Raw genomic sequence first — 20906 nt, 5'->3', positions numbered from 1 at the left:
AAGAAGCTTAAGGGACTGTTAAAGGAGAAACTCTTTTCCTTTCTGCTCGGTTTCTTTTCTCCATGGTGTTGCGAGTTCCATCCTCGTCTCCGGTTCCTCGGCTGCGGCGGCGCTTCAGCTGGGTGGAGATGAAGCGACCTGCTGTCGGAGCGGTCCCTTTTAATCAGCTTCCATCGCTCCTCTCTGTGTGTTTTTATTGCGCTCTGCTCCCGCGGGTCCGTTTTCACATTAACTTCACGGCGATATGATGGCGGAGGACGAGGCGGCGTGGCCTCTTTAGTGTCTGGGACGAATCCAGAGAGATCTGGCAGCAGCTCCGCCTCCGATCACACAACCACCTCCGCTGAATAAACACCACCCAGCGGAAACGTTTCCATCACCTCACAGAGCGCCATTCACCTTTCTCCCATCATTCATGGTTTGAGAATTTTCTCATGTAGTTTTTCAAAAAAAAAAAAAGAAGAAGAAATAAATTGAAACTGTCCGTTTAAACAGAAAAACCCCAGATGAAAAAAAAAAAAACTTTTTGTAAATTTTATTTTAAGACTAAACCATTTTGGAAAAAAAAAATGTTTGTGTTCTATTTAAATAATTACATTTTTTGTTTAAATGTAGAATAATTTTATTGAGTCATTTGATCACTTTTTTTGTGAAAAATAGCTTTTTAATGTTTCAGCTAAACTGAAAAAGAATCTTCTCATTTATTAACCCGTTTTGCCCCACTGGCAACAATTGTTGCCAAAGTTTATCACTGTTGTTTTTGACTCACAATAAAAAATCTCAAAGGTACTAATGCAACTTTTCCCACTTAAATGCTAGTAGACCACTTAGACAAAGGTTTTCATTTAAAAAAAATCATTTCCAAGTGCTTCCTGTCACATGACATCATCTGCTTCCTGCTCCTTCCGGCTGAAGACATGGCCGACGCAAATCTTCCTGGAAAGAGGTAATTTTCAAACATTTCTAATGATTTTCCAACAGCCATATTTATAATTATTTAATCATTGGAGTCTCTAGAGTAACCCTGAACCCAAAAATTGTACCTAGGATAAATATTTTTTTGTTCATGGGCTTATTTTTATGAGCGGCAACAAAAGTTGCCAATGGGCACATAGCTTGTCAGTAACTACAGGAAAACACTGTCTGCAGGATTGCTCCTAATTTACTTATTTAAATTTGTAGAATGATGTACAGTGTCTCATTTTAGTCCTCTTAGAATACTCTTTCAAGCTAAATAAGTTCACAGGTGTTCAAGGCCTGTGTGTTTAGGATTTTTATATGTTATCATATATCATTTCGTTGCTAGCTAACATTAGCTTGTGTTTCACTGAAGTAAAAAATGTTGCTGTTGGATGATGTTGGAGGTGCACTTCTCTTGGCACACAAGTACTTTTCATAGCCAATGCCCCCCCACCCCCACCCCTGGGGTAGGATGGATGTTATTTAGCAATATCACAGTCGAGTCTGTGATCTTTGACTAGAGGTCATCATCGCTACTGCTCTTCAGTCGACAAGAGCAACAGTGATGATATCCAGACCAACATCAAAAACTAAACTGTGATATTGCTTTTCCAGAATATTCTACATATGATGCTTTAGAAAGAATGATATTGATGATTCATCAATAAAATCAAATGTGAACTAAAACATGGCGCATTCTTACATCTGTCATGCTTGCTTTGTCATTCATTTAGGTCCTGGAAAAGCGGGCAGAAGGATCTCCTCTGCTTCCAGAGGCTGACAGCCCAGACCCTCCTCCATGGAACAAAACCAATTAGGCAGGGCAGAAGATCTTCAAAGGCATTGCTGATAACTGGTTTGATAGTTTCAACCACTGGGCCTTCAACAGCAGCAGGTGCAACTAGTGAGAGGCAAACGAGGCCTCATGAACCACTGTCCGTACTGTCTGAAGCCACTAGATGGTGCTGTCTGTTCAAGAATTGTGTGAAAGCACACTTCATTGTCAGTCCTTCAGCCTCCACTTTAAAACCAAGAGACTCGTGACCACAGAAAATGGAAACCACGGAAAGTGGTTCAGGAGGCCTGATTTACCCATCACTAGAAACGATGCAAGAACTGTGGCGGCGCACATCATGAGCACGTGGAAAGTGTGATGTTCCACCACATGTGGTGTGCTTCAAGAAGTACCACAATGAGTAGAACATGTATGAAAGATGATGGAATGTATGGCAAGAAATTTTATGTAGTATGTGTTTTTAGACGTTCTAAGAAAAAACTGTTTGCTGAGGTGTTGAGTGTAAAAAAATGAGAATAAAAAAAACATTCCAAGTTGTTTGTTGTTTGGAATTTTATGCAGGGAGAACCTGAGGCTCCATCTTATTGTTATTGTTTATTCTGACTACATTATTATTTTGTTGTTATTGTCATTCCTGTATTATAGGTGACATTTGACATAGTGACAAGGTATGTGCCCACTGGCAACAATTGTTGCCAGTCATAAAAATGCAATTTTTTTCAAAAAAAAGAACAAAATGGAAATAATAAATACATAACTTGATTCAACTGGACTCAACTGATAAAATGATATGCCTTACAACTCTGAAAAAAATTTGGGCACAAATGGGTTAAACTCCTCACAGGAGCGCCCCAAGCAGGCATCAAACCGTGGTTTTCTCACCGTGCTAAACTTTCAGACACCTTTTTGTCAAACATTCTCTTTTTAGCCATTCTAAATGCTTCAGTTTTTCTACCCTTTTAACCCATTTTAGTTGTTTTTACTTGTTTTGGTCTTTTCTAAGAGATGGGTGATTCTGATGTGCAGAATAAAAAGAAAAAAAAAAAAAAGAAAAAAGTTTATTTCATTCTAATTTAAGGAAAGCTGAGCACAGACCCAGATGTGGCTCTGGAGCCAGATGTTTTGAACCAAGCGTGTTGAATATTTGACTTGTTGATTAAGATTTGATCGGGATCTCAGTTGATCCCAGTTGTTGAGGAAAAGCATCATGGGACACGTGGGTGAAGTCGATGTTTGAATCGTCGCTCTGCAGGGAGCTGAAACGGACTGAAGTCAGAGGAGCTTTTAGCTTCCCCGGCGCTGGCTGGCGGTGGAGGACGGTTGCGTCAGACGTCTCTCCCGTCCTCCGTCCCTCTGTGCCGCCGTCCGTCTCTCGGCCGGGCGGAGACTGAAAGCGGCGCGGTGGATCGGCGAGGAGCCGTTTGATGCCGGGATCTGTGGTGTGCTCCCTCCTCTCATCAATAATACATATGGAGCCCTCCCTCCTCCTCCTCCTCCTCCTCCTCCTCCTCCTCCTCCTCCTCCCTTCATCCCTCCATTACATCTCCCACCTCCACTCTTCTCTCTCCGTTATGATTTCCGTCTTTTTCCTTCTACATCTCCATACGTTTCTTATTTCTTTCATTTTTCATCCTCTGCCCTCTCCTTTTATCTCTTGTTCATCCTTCCATTCCCTCTCCTCCTCCTGTTCCATCCTTCTCCTCACCGCCTCATTTCATTCCTCCTCCTCTCTCATGAACATCACTGTGGTGTTTTACGGTTGAATTCAATAACAGGAGTTTTAAAACGCTAACAGGTGATAATACGGTTCAAAAAGCAGAAAACAGAATAAAAGAGGATGAAAAATCAAATTAGGAGGTGAAGGGATAGAAGAGAAGATGGAGGCTGACTGGAGGAAGATGGAAAAGCAGAACGACACAAATGAAAAGATGTGAAGGAGAAAAGAGAAAGTCCGTGATATTCTATTCTTTTCTATCCCTCCTCTTGGTCTGTCTTCCTGGTTCCTCTTCTTCTTATTCTCTCCTCCTCTCTCCTCTCTCTTCTCCTCTTCCTCCTCCTCTTCCTCCTCCAGTCTCTCCCAGAGGAGGCCGTTGGCGGCTGTCAGCCTTCACAGGAGCCCAGAGGAGGAGCAGAGGTCAGCGAGGCCTGAGGAGAGGCTGCAGATCAAGGACACAATCATTTACCCATCAGAGAGGAAGAGGAGGAGGAGGAGGAGGAGAGAGAGGAAGAATAAGGAGTAAGAGTAGGCAGAGAGAGATGAGGAAGAGGAGTAAACGTAATAATCCAGTCATGTTTAAAGTAGAATTTATTGTCCAGTAGATTTCCGCTGCATGTATTGTATATAAGTGCTTCTCTTCTATTGTATTTTACACTAATGTGTCGAACCTTCATCATCTTGGTGATGAGTTGCTGTCAGAGTTGAGTGTCGATGCTTTCAGGATGGTCTTGTGTTGTTGGTCTCATATCACTGGATTCAGCGTGTTGGAGGTAGATCAGCGTTGTTGCTTTGGCTCCACCTCCTCCTCAACCCTCCAGAAACCTTGTGAGAGAAATCAAACATGCAGTGGAGCGACCTTTCCGTGGCGCGGCGAGCCCGGCGGACCCCGAGGTTTGATCCCGACCTGCGAGGGTCCGCCCGGACCGCCTCATGAAATTTCATGATGGCATAATGTCAGGACTCCAAACGCAAATAGATGCCGATCCGTGAGGAGAGAGATGCGATCTGTGCTGCACCGACGAGACGACGCGACACTTTGGCTTCACACTTTCCTTTCTCTTCTTTTCTTTATTTTTTTGCAAATTTCAAAGGCAAACTAAATGACTGAATGATAGCTTTTAATTTTTAATTAAAATAAGAAATTCAACAAAAATCATCAGCCAACATGAAAACACAAGTAGCGTTTTTGTTTTTTGTTTTTTTTTCAGAAAATAAAACAAATGTTTGTTTCAAAACCACCTGGACAGTACAGTAAATAACACATTTTCCCATTTTTGTATTCTACTCATGAATCAAGTTGTTCCATCCTGAAGTTCTGTTGAACGCAATTTAAAAGTTTTGCTTGAAGTCAGTCAATCAGTGTTGTTTCCATGAAGCTTTCAGCCTTGATGCATTGCTGTGATTCATACTCCTCTCAGCCACTAGAGGGCGTTGTGAGCTGGAGCTTCAGCTTGTGAGGGTTGCTCCCGATGGATTTTACCCATCAGCCCCTCTGTTCCTCCTCTTCACTCACCTGCTTTGATGCTTCCATGGATCTTTTCTCCCTCGATCGACCCGCCGAGCCGCCAGGCGGTGACATAAAGAGCTGCTAACGTATTAGTAAATAAGCACTGTCACAACACATCAGCCCAGATGGACACACACACACACACACACACACACACGCGCAAATGAAGCCAAGCGGCTGTAATCAGTAACGACTTTCAGAGCTAATGTGCTGCAAACAAAATGAAACCATTAGCTCTGCTCATCAGCGCGTGTGTGTGTGGGTGTGTGTGGGTGTGTGTGTGTGTGTGTGTGTGTGTGTGTGTGTGTGTGTGTGTGTGTGTGTGTGTGTGTGAACACACCTACCTGTTTTTTACTGAGGGGAAATGTTTGGATTTCATTAGTGTGTACATTTTCTGTGTGTGCTTTGCTGTGTAATTTTTTCCTGTTTGAGGGAGTCGGGTGATATCTCAGTTTCACACACACACACACACACACACACACACACACACACACACACACACTCACAGTGAGCTATTGGTGGGTGGAGCTTCCATCATCCTGACTTTGTTTCTCTTTGCTGTGTCTTTGAATATGTTGAGCCTTTAGAGCTTTCAGGACCTTTTTACTTCGATTCCTTCTAAAACAAGCAGAGCTGAACTCATTTCACTCTCATTTGGTGTGTTTCAGCCACGGATCACACACCTTATTCAAGGTTTTAGCAGTAAACGCTGAGCTGCAGACATCCGATTGAAAACAGTTCTGCCAAGGGCCACCTTTAATCAAGAAAAATCAAAAAGATCAACAGAACTGGAAATAGAAAATATCCTCATGAGCTAAAATGTATTATAAAGGTTTAATTCACTACATTCAGTATTTGTTGCATTCATGTCTGGTTTTTTTTTACGGTTAGTTTTTGGAGATAATAGGTGCTTTGTATATGAGATGATGAATCATTTCAGTTACTTTTATCTCCTCTTGTTGTTTTTAATAACAGTTTATTTAAAGATGTTTCAATACTTTTGGCAATGATCATAAATTCAGACACAGTAAACCATAGTTTTAAAATCCCCAAATGAGAAACAAAAATCAGTTTTGATGTGATTTAGTTGTAAATGCGTGACACACTTTAAACAGTCTGAGGTCTCATCGGCACCATGATTCAACTGCAAATGCCAAATGCAATAGTTGTTATGTTTTTGTGTCAGGAAACTTTCATGTTCACACAGAAACGTTTCCAAAACAATGTGGAAACACAAGAACTATGTCAAAGAAGTAGTGGATCAAAAAGTTGTTTTCCTCCGTTTCCATGGAGACAGAGTTCCATTTCCAGGGTTTCATTGTTCTGCAAATAGATGCAGATCTCATATCGGCCTCAACAGCCACGCCCGACGCTGCAGCTCCCTGACCGAAGACCCACGGCACAAACTCCCCCATGATCTTTCGAGATCGATGTAGCCAACAATGTTTCTAATATCAGCCACGTTTGAGCATCAAAAAGAGTCACAACATGTATCACACCCGGAGATCATGAGATATGAGAAAACAGGAGACTTTCCCTCGGTGGTCCGTCCATGATTCTGTCGCTAGGCTCATTTCTCCGCTGTGATTCAGTGAACGAGTAATTGATGCTGAAGGCTGTAAATCTAAAAGTCCTGTCGAGACGTTCCCCCACCTCGGGTTCCTCTTCTGACAGCTCCCTGCCGCGATCGACAGGTTCCCACACCCGATGGCGAGTGGGGCGGGACAAACAACGGCGCCTCTGCAAGTCCTGGGAAGTTAGTGCGTGTGTGTGTATGTGTGTGCGTGCACGCACGGCTGCACAGTGCCGGATTGTAACAGCGGGGCATTATGGGAAACACCTCGCTGCCCGGGTGGTTGTTAGCGGGAATTAAAGCACAGTCTCCGCCTGCATTAATGCCATTTCCTTCCCATTAAACTAAACAAGATGGGGCGTTGAATATGCAGACGTGTGTGTGTGCGTGTGTGCATGTGTGTGTGCTGTGTGTGTGCTGTGTGCGCGTGTGTGTGCACCTATCAGAGGAAGGCAGAGTGATGGTAGAAGGGCGAGAGAGCTAATGATGTATTAGAGGGAACAGGATCGTCCCCGAGTGTCATTCATCACAGAGAGACAGCTGAGGGACAGAGCCATCAATCAGCCTCTACTTCAGCACCACACACACACCTGCATGTGTGTGTGTGTGTGTGTGTGTGTGTGTGTGTGTGTGTGTGGAGGGAAAACACACCTGCAGACCGATGGGTGTGAATAAATGAGGGCGGAGGCTGAGATGAAACCTGCATATGAGGCGACAGGTGAGCAGGTCCGCTCTAATTCTCCCGTGTGATCGCTGCATGTATTACCCACAATGCTTTGTCACAGCGCTCGCCCCCGCTCCCGCCAGCTCCAGAACACACCAGTGCAAACAGAGATAGTTTCCTGCTGTGAAATGACCAGATGGACCAGTTTTAGTCGTTCTCCCACATCCACCAACTCACTAACAGTCGATGGTGTTTTAATGGAGGTTTTTACAAAGACCAGCCGGTCGGGATGGTTATCTAAAACTACAACAAAGATGACAACAGATAAGATCATTTCCTAACATGTTTTTTTCTTTTTTTTTTTAATCAAGGGCCGTTAAGAGACAAGATATTTATCTGAAAGGGTTGTCAGGGAGCCACAGAGAAAAATGGTTATCTCTGAGTTGAAGTGAGACTAAAGACAAAAGACCACAAGACAGAGGATTATAGTCTGACTCTTTTTAATCAGACATGGACAAAATGTCGTTATCGACAATATTTGATCATCTCATTGAAGATCGGTGTAATTAAACTTCGTTATCTGTATTTTTAGTTGAAGGTCTACAACAGGGGTCTTGAATTTTAGGCCTGAAGGTCCTCAATCCTGCATGTTTAACAGTTTAGTAATAAGCCACTGCTGAAAAGAGCCCAGTAGGACCAGAACTAGATGCGGAGCCGGTGTCACATTGCTGAGGGGGTGGGGACTTTTAGTGGGCCGTCATAGACTATTGACTATTCACTTTTTAACAATTCACATAACAGATCTGATAAGGATCTGAGCTGTATTTGGCCACTGCTAAAAAGGGACTGAATTAATTGCTTTAGCATCAAACATATAAAAGCAGAGTTTCACACTTTGAACCATCAAATCATGAAATGAAATCAGAGAACAACAGAGAGAGGCAGTTTGCATTGTAGATGGCAAGGTATTATGTAAAACAAAGTCAGTCCGACATTGGACATTACAGTGACAGCTTGTAATCACACAGCTGATCAATAAGTACCGTTAATATTGGGAAACAGAGACAGAAGGGCAAAACAGAGAGAGTGTGGATTACAATTAGTTGTGCAGCATGATTTGCGCTAGTTCAGCACCATGGACACCGCAATGGATTCATAGTTAAGCAGGACCTGCTGATAATCTAACAACACAACTACCAATAGGCCAGTTCGGCTATCACCGCAACTGCTGATAGGCTAGTTCAACACCATGGACAGCACCATGGTTTTTAACCTTAGATGTTACCTACTGATTATTGAGCACCACAACTACCAGTAGGCTACTTCAGCACCATGGACAGCGCCATGGATTTATCATTAGATGGGACCTGCTCATAATCTAGCACCACAACTACCAGTCGGCTACTTCAGCACCATGGACAGCGCCACGGATTTATCATTAGACATTACCTGCTAATAATTTAGCATCAAAACTGCGATAGGCTAGTTCAGCACCACATATCTATCATTAAACAGCAGTGACCTGCTGATAATGTAGCACCACAACTGCTGATAGGCGAGTTCAGCACCATGGACAGCGTCATGGACTTTTCCAGTAGTCTGCTCAAACCTAGATCAGGTCAGTGTTTCAAAGTAAAGCAGACTAAACTAACAGGGTGGGAAATGGAGGATAAAAGGTCAATGACATTCAGTGATGATGGATGCCTTACAGTCTGAATAACCCATATAATCAAGCCACACGTGATCAACTCAGACAGGACAACAAACAAGAGTACAAGCAACATGTGTGGCCTGTCGTTAATCCAATAACCAAGCAGATTCAGTGGTCCACGATGACACAGACAGCTATGAAAACAAAGAAAGGTACCAACACATTTCCTCATTCATTCCAGTACAATCAATTATGAAAACTGTTTGTCTGTCATCACAAATATTGAATATGGAAAGGTTGAGTATGGGGAGATTGAATCTGATCCAGAAAAAAAAAAAAAAAAAAAAAAAAGTATCCATTCCAGCAAAAAATCCACTGCAGCCAATACGGAATGTCCAGAGTTTAAAATGTCCAATATTAAAAAACTCCAGTAGTTTGAACATGAACTATATAAAGTGATGTTGCCTCATATCTTATAGCACCATCTTCTTCTCCTTCATCCTGAAAACCTTTCAGCCACCTTGTTCTTATCAGTGACAATATACCTCTCTATGGATAGCAACGTGAAGTTTGACAGTCTGGCCTCGTTCATGCATGCCCGGAGATAGTTTTTAATTAATTTCTGGCAGCTGAAACTGCATTTCGCATTTGCACTGGTGACTGGTAATGTTGGGATACAGAATACCGATGTTATGAAATGCCCTTTCCATATCATTGCAGATGATGAATGGCAGAACAGTTTCTGTGGTGCTGTGCTTTATTTCTAGTTTGCTGCACATGGCACGAAAAAGAAAAAAAAGAAAAAAGAATGAAATTCATTCAAGATCTGCTCAGCTGTGGACACATCTCCAGCAGAGAAATGTGTTAAATCCTGGATTCTTTCAGCTGACATCATCTATGGAAAGGTTTTATGTTTCTACTTGATAATACGACAGTAAGAGACCGGCATTCCTACTTTACATGTTTTTTGTTCCCCCATTATTCTGGTGGTGGGTCCCTTTGTAACTATTCGCACCCTCTGCCCCTCCTACCAGCTCCGCTACTAACCACAGCTAAAAGCTCCTGGTCTACTGAGACCAACGCAGAATGACGAGGCTTCCACCAGACAACATGACGCTGCGTTTGCCTGAGCGACAGTCACCAATAGCAACAGAAAGACGCGGTTCAACACTAATAACGAGGACGCCACGGCGGTCTGGAGCGGGACTGACGTGGGTTTTTACGAGGACGGAGTCTGTTTGTGGAGCCCGGAGGAGGAGCGGAGAGCCATAACTTATTGGAATTGGTTCTACAGGGAACCCTTAATTAACACCAGCTGGCTGCTTCATCAGGTGGGGAACATAAATCAGAGGCGCCAGGGCTACAGGAACCAACGGAGAGCCTGGAGAGAGCCGAGCCGCTGTCTGTGCAGGTGGACGCCAGTGGCGGGAATTACACACCTGTATCTATAAAGTATCCTCCCAGACAGACTGAATGCTCAGAGTCAGCTTCCTGTTAGCAGGTTGTGCTTAATGTCCTCCATGTTTTAACACCATCATGCTGACAACACTTCATTTAAACTCCAGATCACACCGCCTTCGCACCAGTTTGAACTTCCTCGTCTTTTCCACATCATTCACGGTGTGTTAAACCTCGGCGTGCGACGTCCTTGACTGCTGTGTGACTTCTGACCTCTGCAGTGAGTTTGTTTCTCCCCCCACTGCTCTCACATCAGCTCCAGTCAAAAAATAAGAAAACATAGAAAACCAAAACACACACACACACACACACACACACACACACATACACACACACACACACAGAGTGTATCCTCCGCAGCATTAAGAGCTTTACAGGTCGTTCATTTTAGCCCCTTATTAACAGAGACATTGTTGAACAGCAGCTCAGCACTGAGAGGGTCAGTGGGGTGGAAGAAGTGTGTGTGTGTGTGTGTGTGTGTGTGTGTGTGTGTGTGTGTGTGTGTGTGTGTGTGTGTGTGTGTGTGTGTGTGTGTGTGTGTGTGTGTGTGTGTGTGTGTGTGTGTGTGGGGGAACAGTGGGGGCGATCGGGGGGGGGGTCTGCGTAATGGGGCTACAGATCCGTGGAGATAGATAGTTTAATTAAGCATGAGAGAAATTAAGACCCCATCGGGCTGAGGTGAAAAATGAGCTCAGAGGGTGTGTGTGTGTGTGTGTGCGTGTGTGTGATCGGTGTTTTATATTACACCTGCAAAACATCTGTTCTTATTACATCCAGAGTCCATCAGTCAAGAGGGAGATAAACCTAAATAACACACACACACACACACACTGTTCTTTCATTAAAAACTGTTTATCAAAAAGGGAAAAAGAGGATGTTGTTGAATGAGGTCTGTTGTCTTTTTCCTCGTTTCCCTTCATCATTTTCTCTAAACGACCTCGTCTCTCAGCCTTCTGAATATTGACAAACGCACCCTGACCTCCAGCATTCATGTTTACTTTCATGAACGACGTCCAGAGCAGAACATCCAGAACTGCAGTGTGATCAGAACCTCAGTCTGAAGCCACTGACTGAACTTAACACAGAGGTCGTCTGGAGGTCATGTGGAGGTCGTCTGAATGTCTTAGATCTGATGTTTTTCTGTGATCTGAATCCAAGAATGTGTCCAAAACAAATCCCCAGTAATACTGTTGTTACTCTTTAGATTCGTTTTGGCTAACTAAACTGGTCTGAGGCTAGTTTTAGGTTAGTTTTGGTGGTTTATGCCAGTTTCAGATCAGTGTTAAGATAGTTTTGGGAAGTCACTCTGAGTCTGAGTCTGTTCCTGGAGCTCAGATATCGATGAAAACGTTGAGCTATCAGGAGTCCACGAGGAGCAGATCTTCCTCTGCTGCCTCCGATGACTCCGGTCTGCCGCCGTCTGCTCAGAGTCACTCTGAGTGTCATTAGGATGCGGCGGGAGTCGCTTCGGCTAAATATTGTGCAGGCCTCATTTAGCACAGATGAAAGCGTGACTCACCGCGGACTCATGGAGTCAAACCCTGGACGCCAGTTCCCCCGTCGGCGAGCGCATTGTTTCTGCCGCCTCGGACCGATTAGCCGGATCCTGCCGCGGGATGCTAATTGGTCCTCGATGGCTGGAGTGAGGCCTGAGTGAGGACCGGCGTCGGTGATGCTGCGAGCCTCATTAAACAGCTGATTGCTCTGCTCAATGTGGAGACACATCAGTGAAATGTGACCTCTGCTGGAGGTCCCTTTGATTGGAGTTCAGCCAGGGTTTCGATGTGACAGCCTTCAAACCTGCACCGAGCTGCCGTTCGTAGTTCACACTGCTGCCAGGCCAGGTTTAATCTGGAGGATCTCACTTTCAGTCTGAGATGAATTTAATCTCTGTTTTGGTTTTTGTTTGAACATCAAATCTGCTCAGAATGAGACTCATTGGAGGAGGAAGAAAAGCCAGGGCAGTCCGGTAGAAGTGTTCACAGACGATGGTTTTCTGAAGTGTTTGCAATCAGTAGTGTAAAGAAAAGTTTAGAGAGGGTGGATTATTGTGTTCAAAGACACAAGACAGTTTTAGAAGTTTTCGCAACGTCTATTTTTATAGTCTATTTTTAGTCTTTCATCTACTCACACACAGCCACAGAATGAGGAGAGTTTGTGTTGCGGTTTTGAGGAATCGATGCCAGTCTGAGTGTGTGTCTGTGCTGACGTCCTGGCCGAGGCCTCAGGCTTCGCTCAGCGACAATAAGCTGAAAACTGCTCGAAGTGCTGGATGTCGAGGTGCAGATCCAGGAATAAAATCACACTTTCTTCTCACCATACACATTTAAAAGTGAAATCATCCAGCTGGTTATCAGTCAGAGTGGTGTCATGGCCCTGCAGGCCGCCCGGTGACACTGCAGCTCTGGATCTTCAGATAATCCACTTCCTGCAGGCAGACGAGCAGCTCATTAAAGTCCCGGAGAGTCCTGCACCAGGTCCACCACCTGACCTCAACGCCGCGACACTCCGGTCTCCTTTATTAAAGTGACCCACGAGTCCCATCCTGCTCTTATCTGGTGCGCTCGTGGCACAAACATTGACTCATTTAATACTCGATTACTCTCTAAATGCTTGGCTGAGGCTTTATTAGCCCCACTTGCACAGCCACCACGTTTCGGCCTCATTATCCGGGACGCCGTTTCCATTTTGCCGGTTCAGTTTTTTTTTGCCGAGTCGTCTTTTCTGGAGACGGATGCTGACGAGGCAAACGACGGGTTCTGTCCACTTAAACGTGGCCGACGTTCCTCCTCAGGCCACGTTTGACTCATCAAGCGGCGAGTCTGAGCGAGCTGCAGGGTTTTTCCTGGAAATCCAGCCGGCTGCTCTTCACACTCCCGCACCTCTGCATAAACCTGAGTCCTTCCTCCTTCCTGGGTCCATTTGTTTTTGACTCCTCGTTCCCCTTGACGGAGCGCGGCCGCGACACTTCTCCCGACCTTTTAGTCTGGGCTGATCCCCCCCCTGCAGAGAAAAGTGGCGCTCTAACCGGAGACGAGAAGCTCAAACTGCAGCTGATCTCCAACAAAGAAAAGAACAAACTGTGAGGATCTTCGACCTTCCAGCTTTAAAAACATGTTCAGTCAACACCACCAGGGTCGCTCTCTGCTCTGGTTTCATGTTGTTTTTTTTTTTTTTTTCTTTTTCTTTTTATAAACATCAGTGAGGATGCTTTCATGCTGTGACTCCAGCAGCAGACATTAACCTCCTTCTATTGTCCTGTTTCCGTGATCCTCAGTTTCTCCTGCCTCAAGGCTGAAACGAGCAGCATTCATCAGCCTCACCTGGGATAATCCCAAAACCAATTTTCAAACAATAATCCACAATATTTCCATGATATTTCAAAGAAACGTCCTCCTTCAAAGCTCCTCTGAAACCTCTTTCACATCAAACCGCGTTCGGACCTTCAGAAGTCTTTTCAGCTGGAGTCTAGAAGTTTCTGCTGGATTCTCTGTAATCCACGTCTATAGGATTCAGTGGGTCGTCTTGGTTTCTCTGAGCTTGACTCAAAAAGAAGCTTTTGAAGATGAAAAATGTTTAATCAAACTTCTCACTTTCCCTTTGAACGTCCTGAAAACACAGTCTGTCAGCATTTACCATATATATATACATTATTTCAATGACAATTTCAATGAAATGATTCAGCATCTGTAAGTGAATTTCATTCATGTGCACGATTTCAAATGTTAAATGTGATTGTCCTGCAAAATGCTTTTATTCTCGGAAAATATTGAACTTTCTTTCTGTGAATTCTCCTCTGTCGGAGGTTGGACTGTTCCATAAACGACTCCATTTATGTATCATAATGAGTTATACTGAGAAGCAGAATTAGAGGCAAATGGTTGAAAACGCAAAAACCTTTCAAAAGACACAGAGAATAAAAAAAAAAAACAAACTGAGAATGAGTCAATTTGGACAGAAGGAAACTTTCTGCCCCCTCAACCAAGACTCCTACAAAACTCAGCTGTGGCCCCTCCCCCAGTCAGATCAAACCATCAGCAGAATTATTCTACTTTGCTTTGAGGTGAGATTTCCATACATTTCGCCTTAAATTCACTCACAGCAGCGTCTCATCACCTTACAGTTTCACCAAATTCATAAAATCACAGAAATCCCAGGAAATCAGTGAGATTTCGGTGATGAGCACATAACCTGCCACCTCTGACCTCTGCCTCACTTGGTACGATCCATTAAAAGAGGAAAGACTTCCTTCTTCCTGTTTGAATCCGCTGAAGATCTGGACTGAACAGAGTATCAAACACTCTGGAAGCTCAATGAACAAACAATAAGAACACAGTTCTGTGAGTATCTAACAGTCCCTGGATCCAGTTCACCAGTACTTCAGTGTTTATTTCACCTTTATTTTACCAGGTAGGTCAGTCCAGAGCCAGTTCTCATTTCAAACAACAAGGTGCATAAAAAACAACATGGAAACAAACAGATGTGCACTGTAATTCAGGGAATGAAATGAAATCCTGCTTTTTGAGACAGGTCTGCAGGTTACATCACTGGGATGACTTTTATTTTAATGATTAAAGGAGGATTTCTTTCAGTGAAGACAAAAATGACTTAACCTTGATGAGCAGTATGTTGATGTGGGTTTCAAATGGGAGTTTGCTGCAGATAGCGAGATACTTATGTGTACTTATATAATGACTTTTTTTATATATATTTTTTAATGTGTTACACGAACAAGTAGTGTTTATTTTCACCCAATTAACGAAAAGTGGACAAGTGTGTTGTAATGTTCTACATCCAGAGAGAACGTAGAACCCACTCATGGGGCACGGCCAACCAACGTGATTGGTTGTCTGAATCAGGTTGATCAGGAGAAAGTTCCTTTTAAGAAAACGCCACAAAGCTAAACAGGAGAAGAGAATCTTTCCACCTGTAACTCGGCGGTGTTCATTCCTCCGTGCTGCTCTCCCGGGGGGTCGGGGTGGGGGTAAACGTGATGTCAGCTGTCAGACGCTCCGTCGGGCTGCAGCGTCTCGGCTGACAAAGGTCAGGAGAGGTCAGGAGAGCTCCTCCCAGGTAATCTGGTGTTCATGACTCTCTCTCCCCTCCGCAGCCTGCGAGCTGATGAACCAGGGCATCCTGGCGCTGGTCACCTCCACCGGCTGCGCCTCCGCCAGCGCCCTGCAGTCCCTGACGGACGCCATGCACATCCCCCACCTGTACATCCAGAGGAACGGCGAGGGCTCGCCGCGCACCGCCTGCCAGTTCAACCCCAGCCCCGGGGGGCAGCGCTACACGCTGGCCGCCCGGCCGCCGGTGCGCCTCAACGACGTGATGCTGACGCTGGTGGACGAGCTGCGCTGGCAGAAGTTCATCGTCTTCTACGACATCGAGTACGGTGAGTCAGCTGCAGGTCTTTCTCTCTCTCTCACTGCCGGTTTGCTCTTTGACTTGGTTTTCTTTTTTTCTAACGTATTCACACATATGTTTTGTATCAGTGGCTCTTTTTCGGGTCAGAGGTTAAACTTTCTGTTCAGTCTAATCCAGAGGTGGAGGCCGTCTTGTGTTGGGTGTTGGGGAGTTTTGGAGTTGTCGAAGTGATACTGAAGATCTTGAAGATTAAAACTAATCTGCTGTTGAAGAAACGTTTTCCGAATGTTGAATCTGAAGCTCATTAACCTGAGACGTTCCAGATATCTGATCTGTTCTCTGCTGTTTCAATGAATGTTAAGACTTCAGCCACACAGCGATGTGACTTTACATGGAGAATTTTAACAAAACCTCCCGATATCTTTATGGAAATGCAATAGTTGATTGAACTGAATCACTTTTTATTTCAGCAGGAAGATCAAGGTGGGTGTCTGTGTGTGCACGTGTCCGCGTGCATGTGCACAGTATTTTGTGGAAAATAGAAACTGGAATTTCTTTTTTTTTCTGTTTCATTTTGACTTGACTTCCAGTTGGAGCAGAGATTTGTTGTTTCCCCTCCAGCTTCATGACTTTCCTCCAGCATGAGCTGAAATTATAGTTTGGAAGGAAAATGTTGGTTAATCAGTTTTCCTGCTGTGTTGAAAAAGAGGCTTTTAGCATGTGGGATTAAAGCAAACGCATTTCAGGATGTTTTCTAACTCACTCTGATTGTCTGTCCTCACATGCTAGCATCATAGAGCTGCTAATTCACTTTGAAAATCTGTTCTCACACATTAGCATATAAATGCCAACTCAAACCAATGATCCATTTTCACAGAGCATCGCTAAATCTGCCAATATAATGCTCTGATAATCTGCTCTCAGGTGTTTGAGCTCATAATTCACTTTAATATTGTTTAACATGCACTCATAGATGTTAGCTGTTAGCATGAGATCAAATAATTTACTTTAAATAATCAATTCCAATATGTTAGGATATGACCGATAACTCACGTTGATCAGTTTTCAGGTGTGAGGATCAGAGATAATAATTCACTTTGAGTAAGTTTGCATTAAGTTAGCATTAGAAATGCTAACTCATTTAGTTCTGCTGTCTTCACACACTTTAAAACCTTTGACTTACACTAATAATCTGTTTTCTCTCGCTGGTTGAGATGATGCAGTTTAATCATTGTGTTTTAGCTGCTGAGAGCATCTCAGGAGTTTATCACTTCATTTCATCCTCCTGCGTGTCTTTTAATCATTTAAATTTAGCTTGCTGCTTATTAACAGTTACTGTGTTGTGAAACAAACCCACATCTCAGGTTTATGAGCGATTCACTGGACAGCTCCGCTAACTATAAAGTGTTTCAGTGACGGATTGAGTGTATTCAGATTTATATTAACACTCAGTAAAATACTGCCGTTTATGGCCGCTCGCTCTGGATATAAATCCTTGCGTTTCCTTCTCACTCCTCTGAAATACGTCTTCTTTTCCTGATCAGCGGTGAGGTTAGCAGTGTGTTGACACAAGAAAACGACAACTGAGCTGCTTTATACTCTTTAATGAGCCAGAATATGTTAAAAAGGAGTCAGATTGTGTAATTCAACTATGTGCCACTAGATGGTATCTTGAGTATTGAACTATCTGCAGAACAGTGACTCACTGCTTCCCCCTACAGGACATTGGAAGTATGACTTAAAAGTTAGATTTTTATTTTTCTAAGCCGTTTTATCTTAGCTGAACTTAAAGAACAAACCTCTGACCTTGACTCACTGCTGCCCCCCAGAGCGCAGAGCTGATATGACTTCGATCCGCCATCCTGGACCTTTAAAACATCAATTAGCACAGCGTGTGTTGCTCTCATCCGTCTTCTTTAAGCGCTGTGGAGCCGTGAGCCGGGATCCTTTGGAAAGCCATTAGTAATACCTGCTGGCTGCTGCGAATGATTTCCCATGATTCAGTGAAGGATCGGCGGTCAGACGCCGCTGCAGAACTTTCAGACATCGAGCGGCCCGTGTTTGTTGTGAGCGGCTCAGTCGGACTGTATCTTAATGAAATCACATTAGCCAGGATGGATCTTCCAGGGGAGTCGATACAGGATGGCGGCAATTACAATATAAGGATATAGACAGATGTGGACATTTAGCCTGTGTGATGCTGTGATCCTCAGTGATTTAGAGGAGGTTCTGCTGTGTTTGCCCCCCCTCCCCAGCTCAAACCCGGACCGTCGGCGGTCAGCGGGGACTTTCCCGTTCTAACTCCCAGTCGGGAGGCGAAGAAACGCTCCGACGTGTGGAGGATCAGATAACATTCTATCTGAGGAAATGTAATAACGCGGAGGGCCGCCGGGGGAATAAAAGACCGGGGGGGCATCCGGATCCACCGCGCTGAAGACGGCTTTTTATCAGAAGGGACCGCCAGTAATAATGTAACCATAAAACATGTTATTCAAGACGCGGAGCCGCGGTGACTCGGAGCAGAATTGGACTTTGGAGAAGTGGCAGAGAAACACTTGAAAGCCTGAATGGGTGGATAAAGCTGTCAGTTGGCGGCGCCGTGTCCCCTCCGTCCTGCTAATGAGCTGCTGGCTGATTGCGAGGACGGCGGAGATGGATTTTCATTCCCCTCCGAAGGCGCCGCAGGTGAAGCCAGTCCTATTAGAGCTCCTGTCACTGCCTGGACAGGCCGTTCACATCTCAGCATGTCCAATGTCTTCTCAGAGCCTGATGGTGTGTCACAGCTTCACACCGGAGCAGACGGAGGGTTTGCTGTCTCACACCTGAGTTTTCTGATCAGACCTCTGATCAATGGAAAACAGCGTTTCGAACACAAAGCGTTAAAATGTCACAAAACACAAAATCACTCCAATGGTGAAGCACGGCAGAGGGAGCATCATGGTTTTACCCACATTTTAATGTGGAAGAAACAGGAAGTGGAAGCCGCCGACTCACTGAGCCTGGCTGAGTGATATTAATGAGTGTAATTTCCCAGACGTCACTCTGAGTGAGGGGACCGGTCAGTCAGGCTGGATCTGATCGAACCCTGAGTCCCGGTGTCACGTGTCAGATGTCAGCGTCTTTCACGCCTGAGGGTCGTCTCCGAACACCCCGGCTTGTTTCGGATTGTTGTTATTTGACTGTTAAATGGCAGTGAAGTGCTCACTTCAGAGGTAATTGGGATCGGGGTGTTTTTGGTGTGCGGTGTGGCGCACCGACACGCTGAGCTGTGTGATCCCACCGCACCGGCAGCCAATTAGTGGAAGCAGCACGGCCGTGTGTGTGTGTGTGAGAGAGAGAGTGTGTGAATGCATTTACACTCAGTTTGTTTTCTCTCAAGCTAAATCTGTCTCCGCATGGTAATTAGCTTCACTGCAGACGTAGGCAGCTTTTGTTTTCTACCTTGGCACGACTGTGCGTGAAAGGTTGAGTCTCTCCGTTAGCATACATGCTATATTGTTTTCATATTTGTATGAAAATAAATTAGTGGGGTTGAAAGTCATTTTGTGTCTTCAATTACATTTATATCTTTAAAATCTGTTCGTTGGTCTGTCCTGCTCATTTGAGGTTATTGTTAGCATTGGCTAAACTATTAACTTTGATTGGCTCAGTTAGTTTCCTTTTAGCTTTTTTATGGACGTTATAAACTCTCCCTTTGCCTGGGGCGTCAGTATTGTTTGACACTTGACTCTCACTTTGATGCCTAGCATGTGAGCTTCAGCATTAGCATGACACAGTCAACACGGAGAGCATTAGCATTCCCTACAATAGTTGCTATTCGCGCGTCATTGAAGAGCTCACTGAGTTCGTTGTCAGTTTTAATGGTACCTTTCTGCTTGTTGAACCAATATTAGCATTAGCATCTTCCTTGTTAATCGTCTGGAACACATGTTGACTCTGAGTCAGCTTTCTGCTAGCTTCAGAATTGGCATTTGAGTCTATTAACGTTAGCATCAGCACCATCCAATACTGTGGTTGTAACAGTTACTGTTGAACTAACCTCCTGTTTACTGGAGTTACTTACCTCATTACTTCCAAGAAGTAACTCCGTCCTGAACGTGCCTCTCAGTGGGCCTCCTCCCTCATGTTTCCCCTCCCTGTCCTCGCCCTCTCGGAGTGATGAGCGGCTCCACGATGGCTGCTCACTGAGCAGAGGCCCATTTATTCAGATTAGGCTGCGGTTGTTGAGGCACACGAGGAGCAGATGGGCTTCTCCCTCCTGCGAGGACGTCCGTCCGAGTCGCCGCTCGCCGAGTCGCTGATGGTGATTGAAGAAGCTCCTCTCAGCGCCTCCGTCGCTCCTCCAGCCTTCGGAGGGCCATCAGTCGGATGTTTGCTGCTGGAAGTGACTGCAGCGTCTCAGGCGAGAGGACACGAGCACGCCGCGCCCCGCTCTCAGGACGGTCCCTCTCGACGGGGGTTCCAACAGCCACCCGGGGGCCACATGAACCTTTCAGCGCTGGGTAAAGGTTAATAACAGTAATCCCTTCCCCCGATGGCCCCGAGCTTCCTCTGCTCCTGCTGTGATGAACTGCCGGACTGCAGCGGCAGAGAGAGCGACGCTGCCGTGTTGAATTAGCCACATAGCTGCTAATCTCAGTTTCTCTGCACAGCGGTGCAGGCTGCTGACGTTTAGAAGAGTAACGTTTAATAACTCACAAGCTCAATAAAATCCTTACATGTGACACTAAGTAAAAATTTTGCATCTGAAACACCTGTGAAGTAAAAAAAAAAAAAACACACACACCTATGGATTTGCTTGAACACAGCAAGCTGCTGCCATCGATTTACAGCTCACTTTAAAATGGCATCCGTCAGGTCGAACACCAGTATTATTCTGACTGAGTAAAAGAGATGTTTGCAGCTGATCTGGTGAAAACTCGGGAGTTGTTTCCACATCAGTCTCACAGAGCTGGTTGACCTTTACGTCTCCCAGTTGTTTATCAGAAACATAAAACAGCTTCATTTCACCTCACCTTTGGTTTCCTGCTCCTTCGTTTGAGTGATGATTCTGAAACTCTCTGTGCTTGGAGGAGAATGTTAGTTTTCATTTCACTGTTTTTTTTTTTTGTTTAGTTTTTTCAATTCTTGGTGTTTTTAGTAGGTTTCTCTGGGAACTGTTATGTTTGTTAAGTTGGTTTAATGAGGTTCAGTATTCATTTCAGTGTTTTCAG

General features: G+C 44.7%; 1 protein-coding gene across 2 annotated transcripts in view; it reads left to right on the top strand.

Moving 5' to 3' along the window:
- grid1b (glutamate receptor, ionotropic, delta 1b) overlaps positions 1-20906 on the top strand; it is a 364457-nt gene that overhangs the window by 192310 nt on the left and 151241 nt on the right. For both annotated transcript variants that reach the window (XM_030097441.1, XM_030097440.1), the window contains exon 3: positions 15437-15721. In XM_030097441.1, the coding sequence (XP_029953301.1) occupies positions 15437-15721 (285 nt within the window). The remainder of the gene's footprint in view (positions 1-15436; positions 15722-20906) is intronic.

The sequence above is a fragment of the Salarias fasciatus genome, chromosome 8 (genome assembly GCF_902148845.1).
Source record: "Salarias fasciatus chromosome 8, fSalaFa1.1, whole genome shotgun sequence".
Classification (NCBI taxonomy): Eukaryota; Metazoa; Chordata; class Actinopteri; order Blenniiformes; family Blenniidae; genus Salarias; species Salarias fasciatus.
This window is presented reverse-complemented; position numbering and strand designations above follow the sequence as displayed.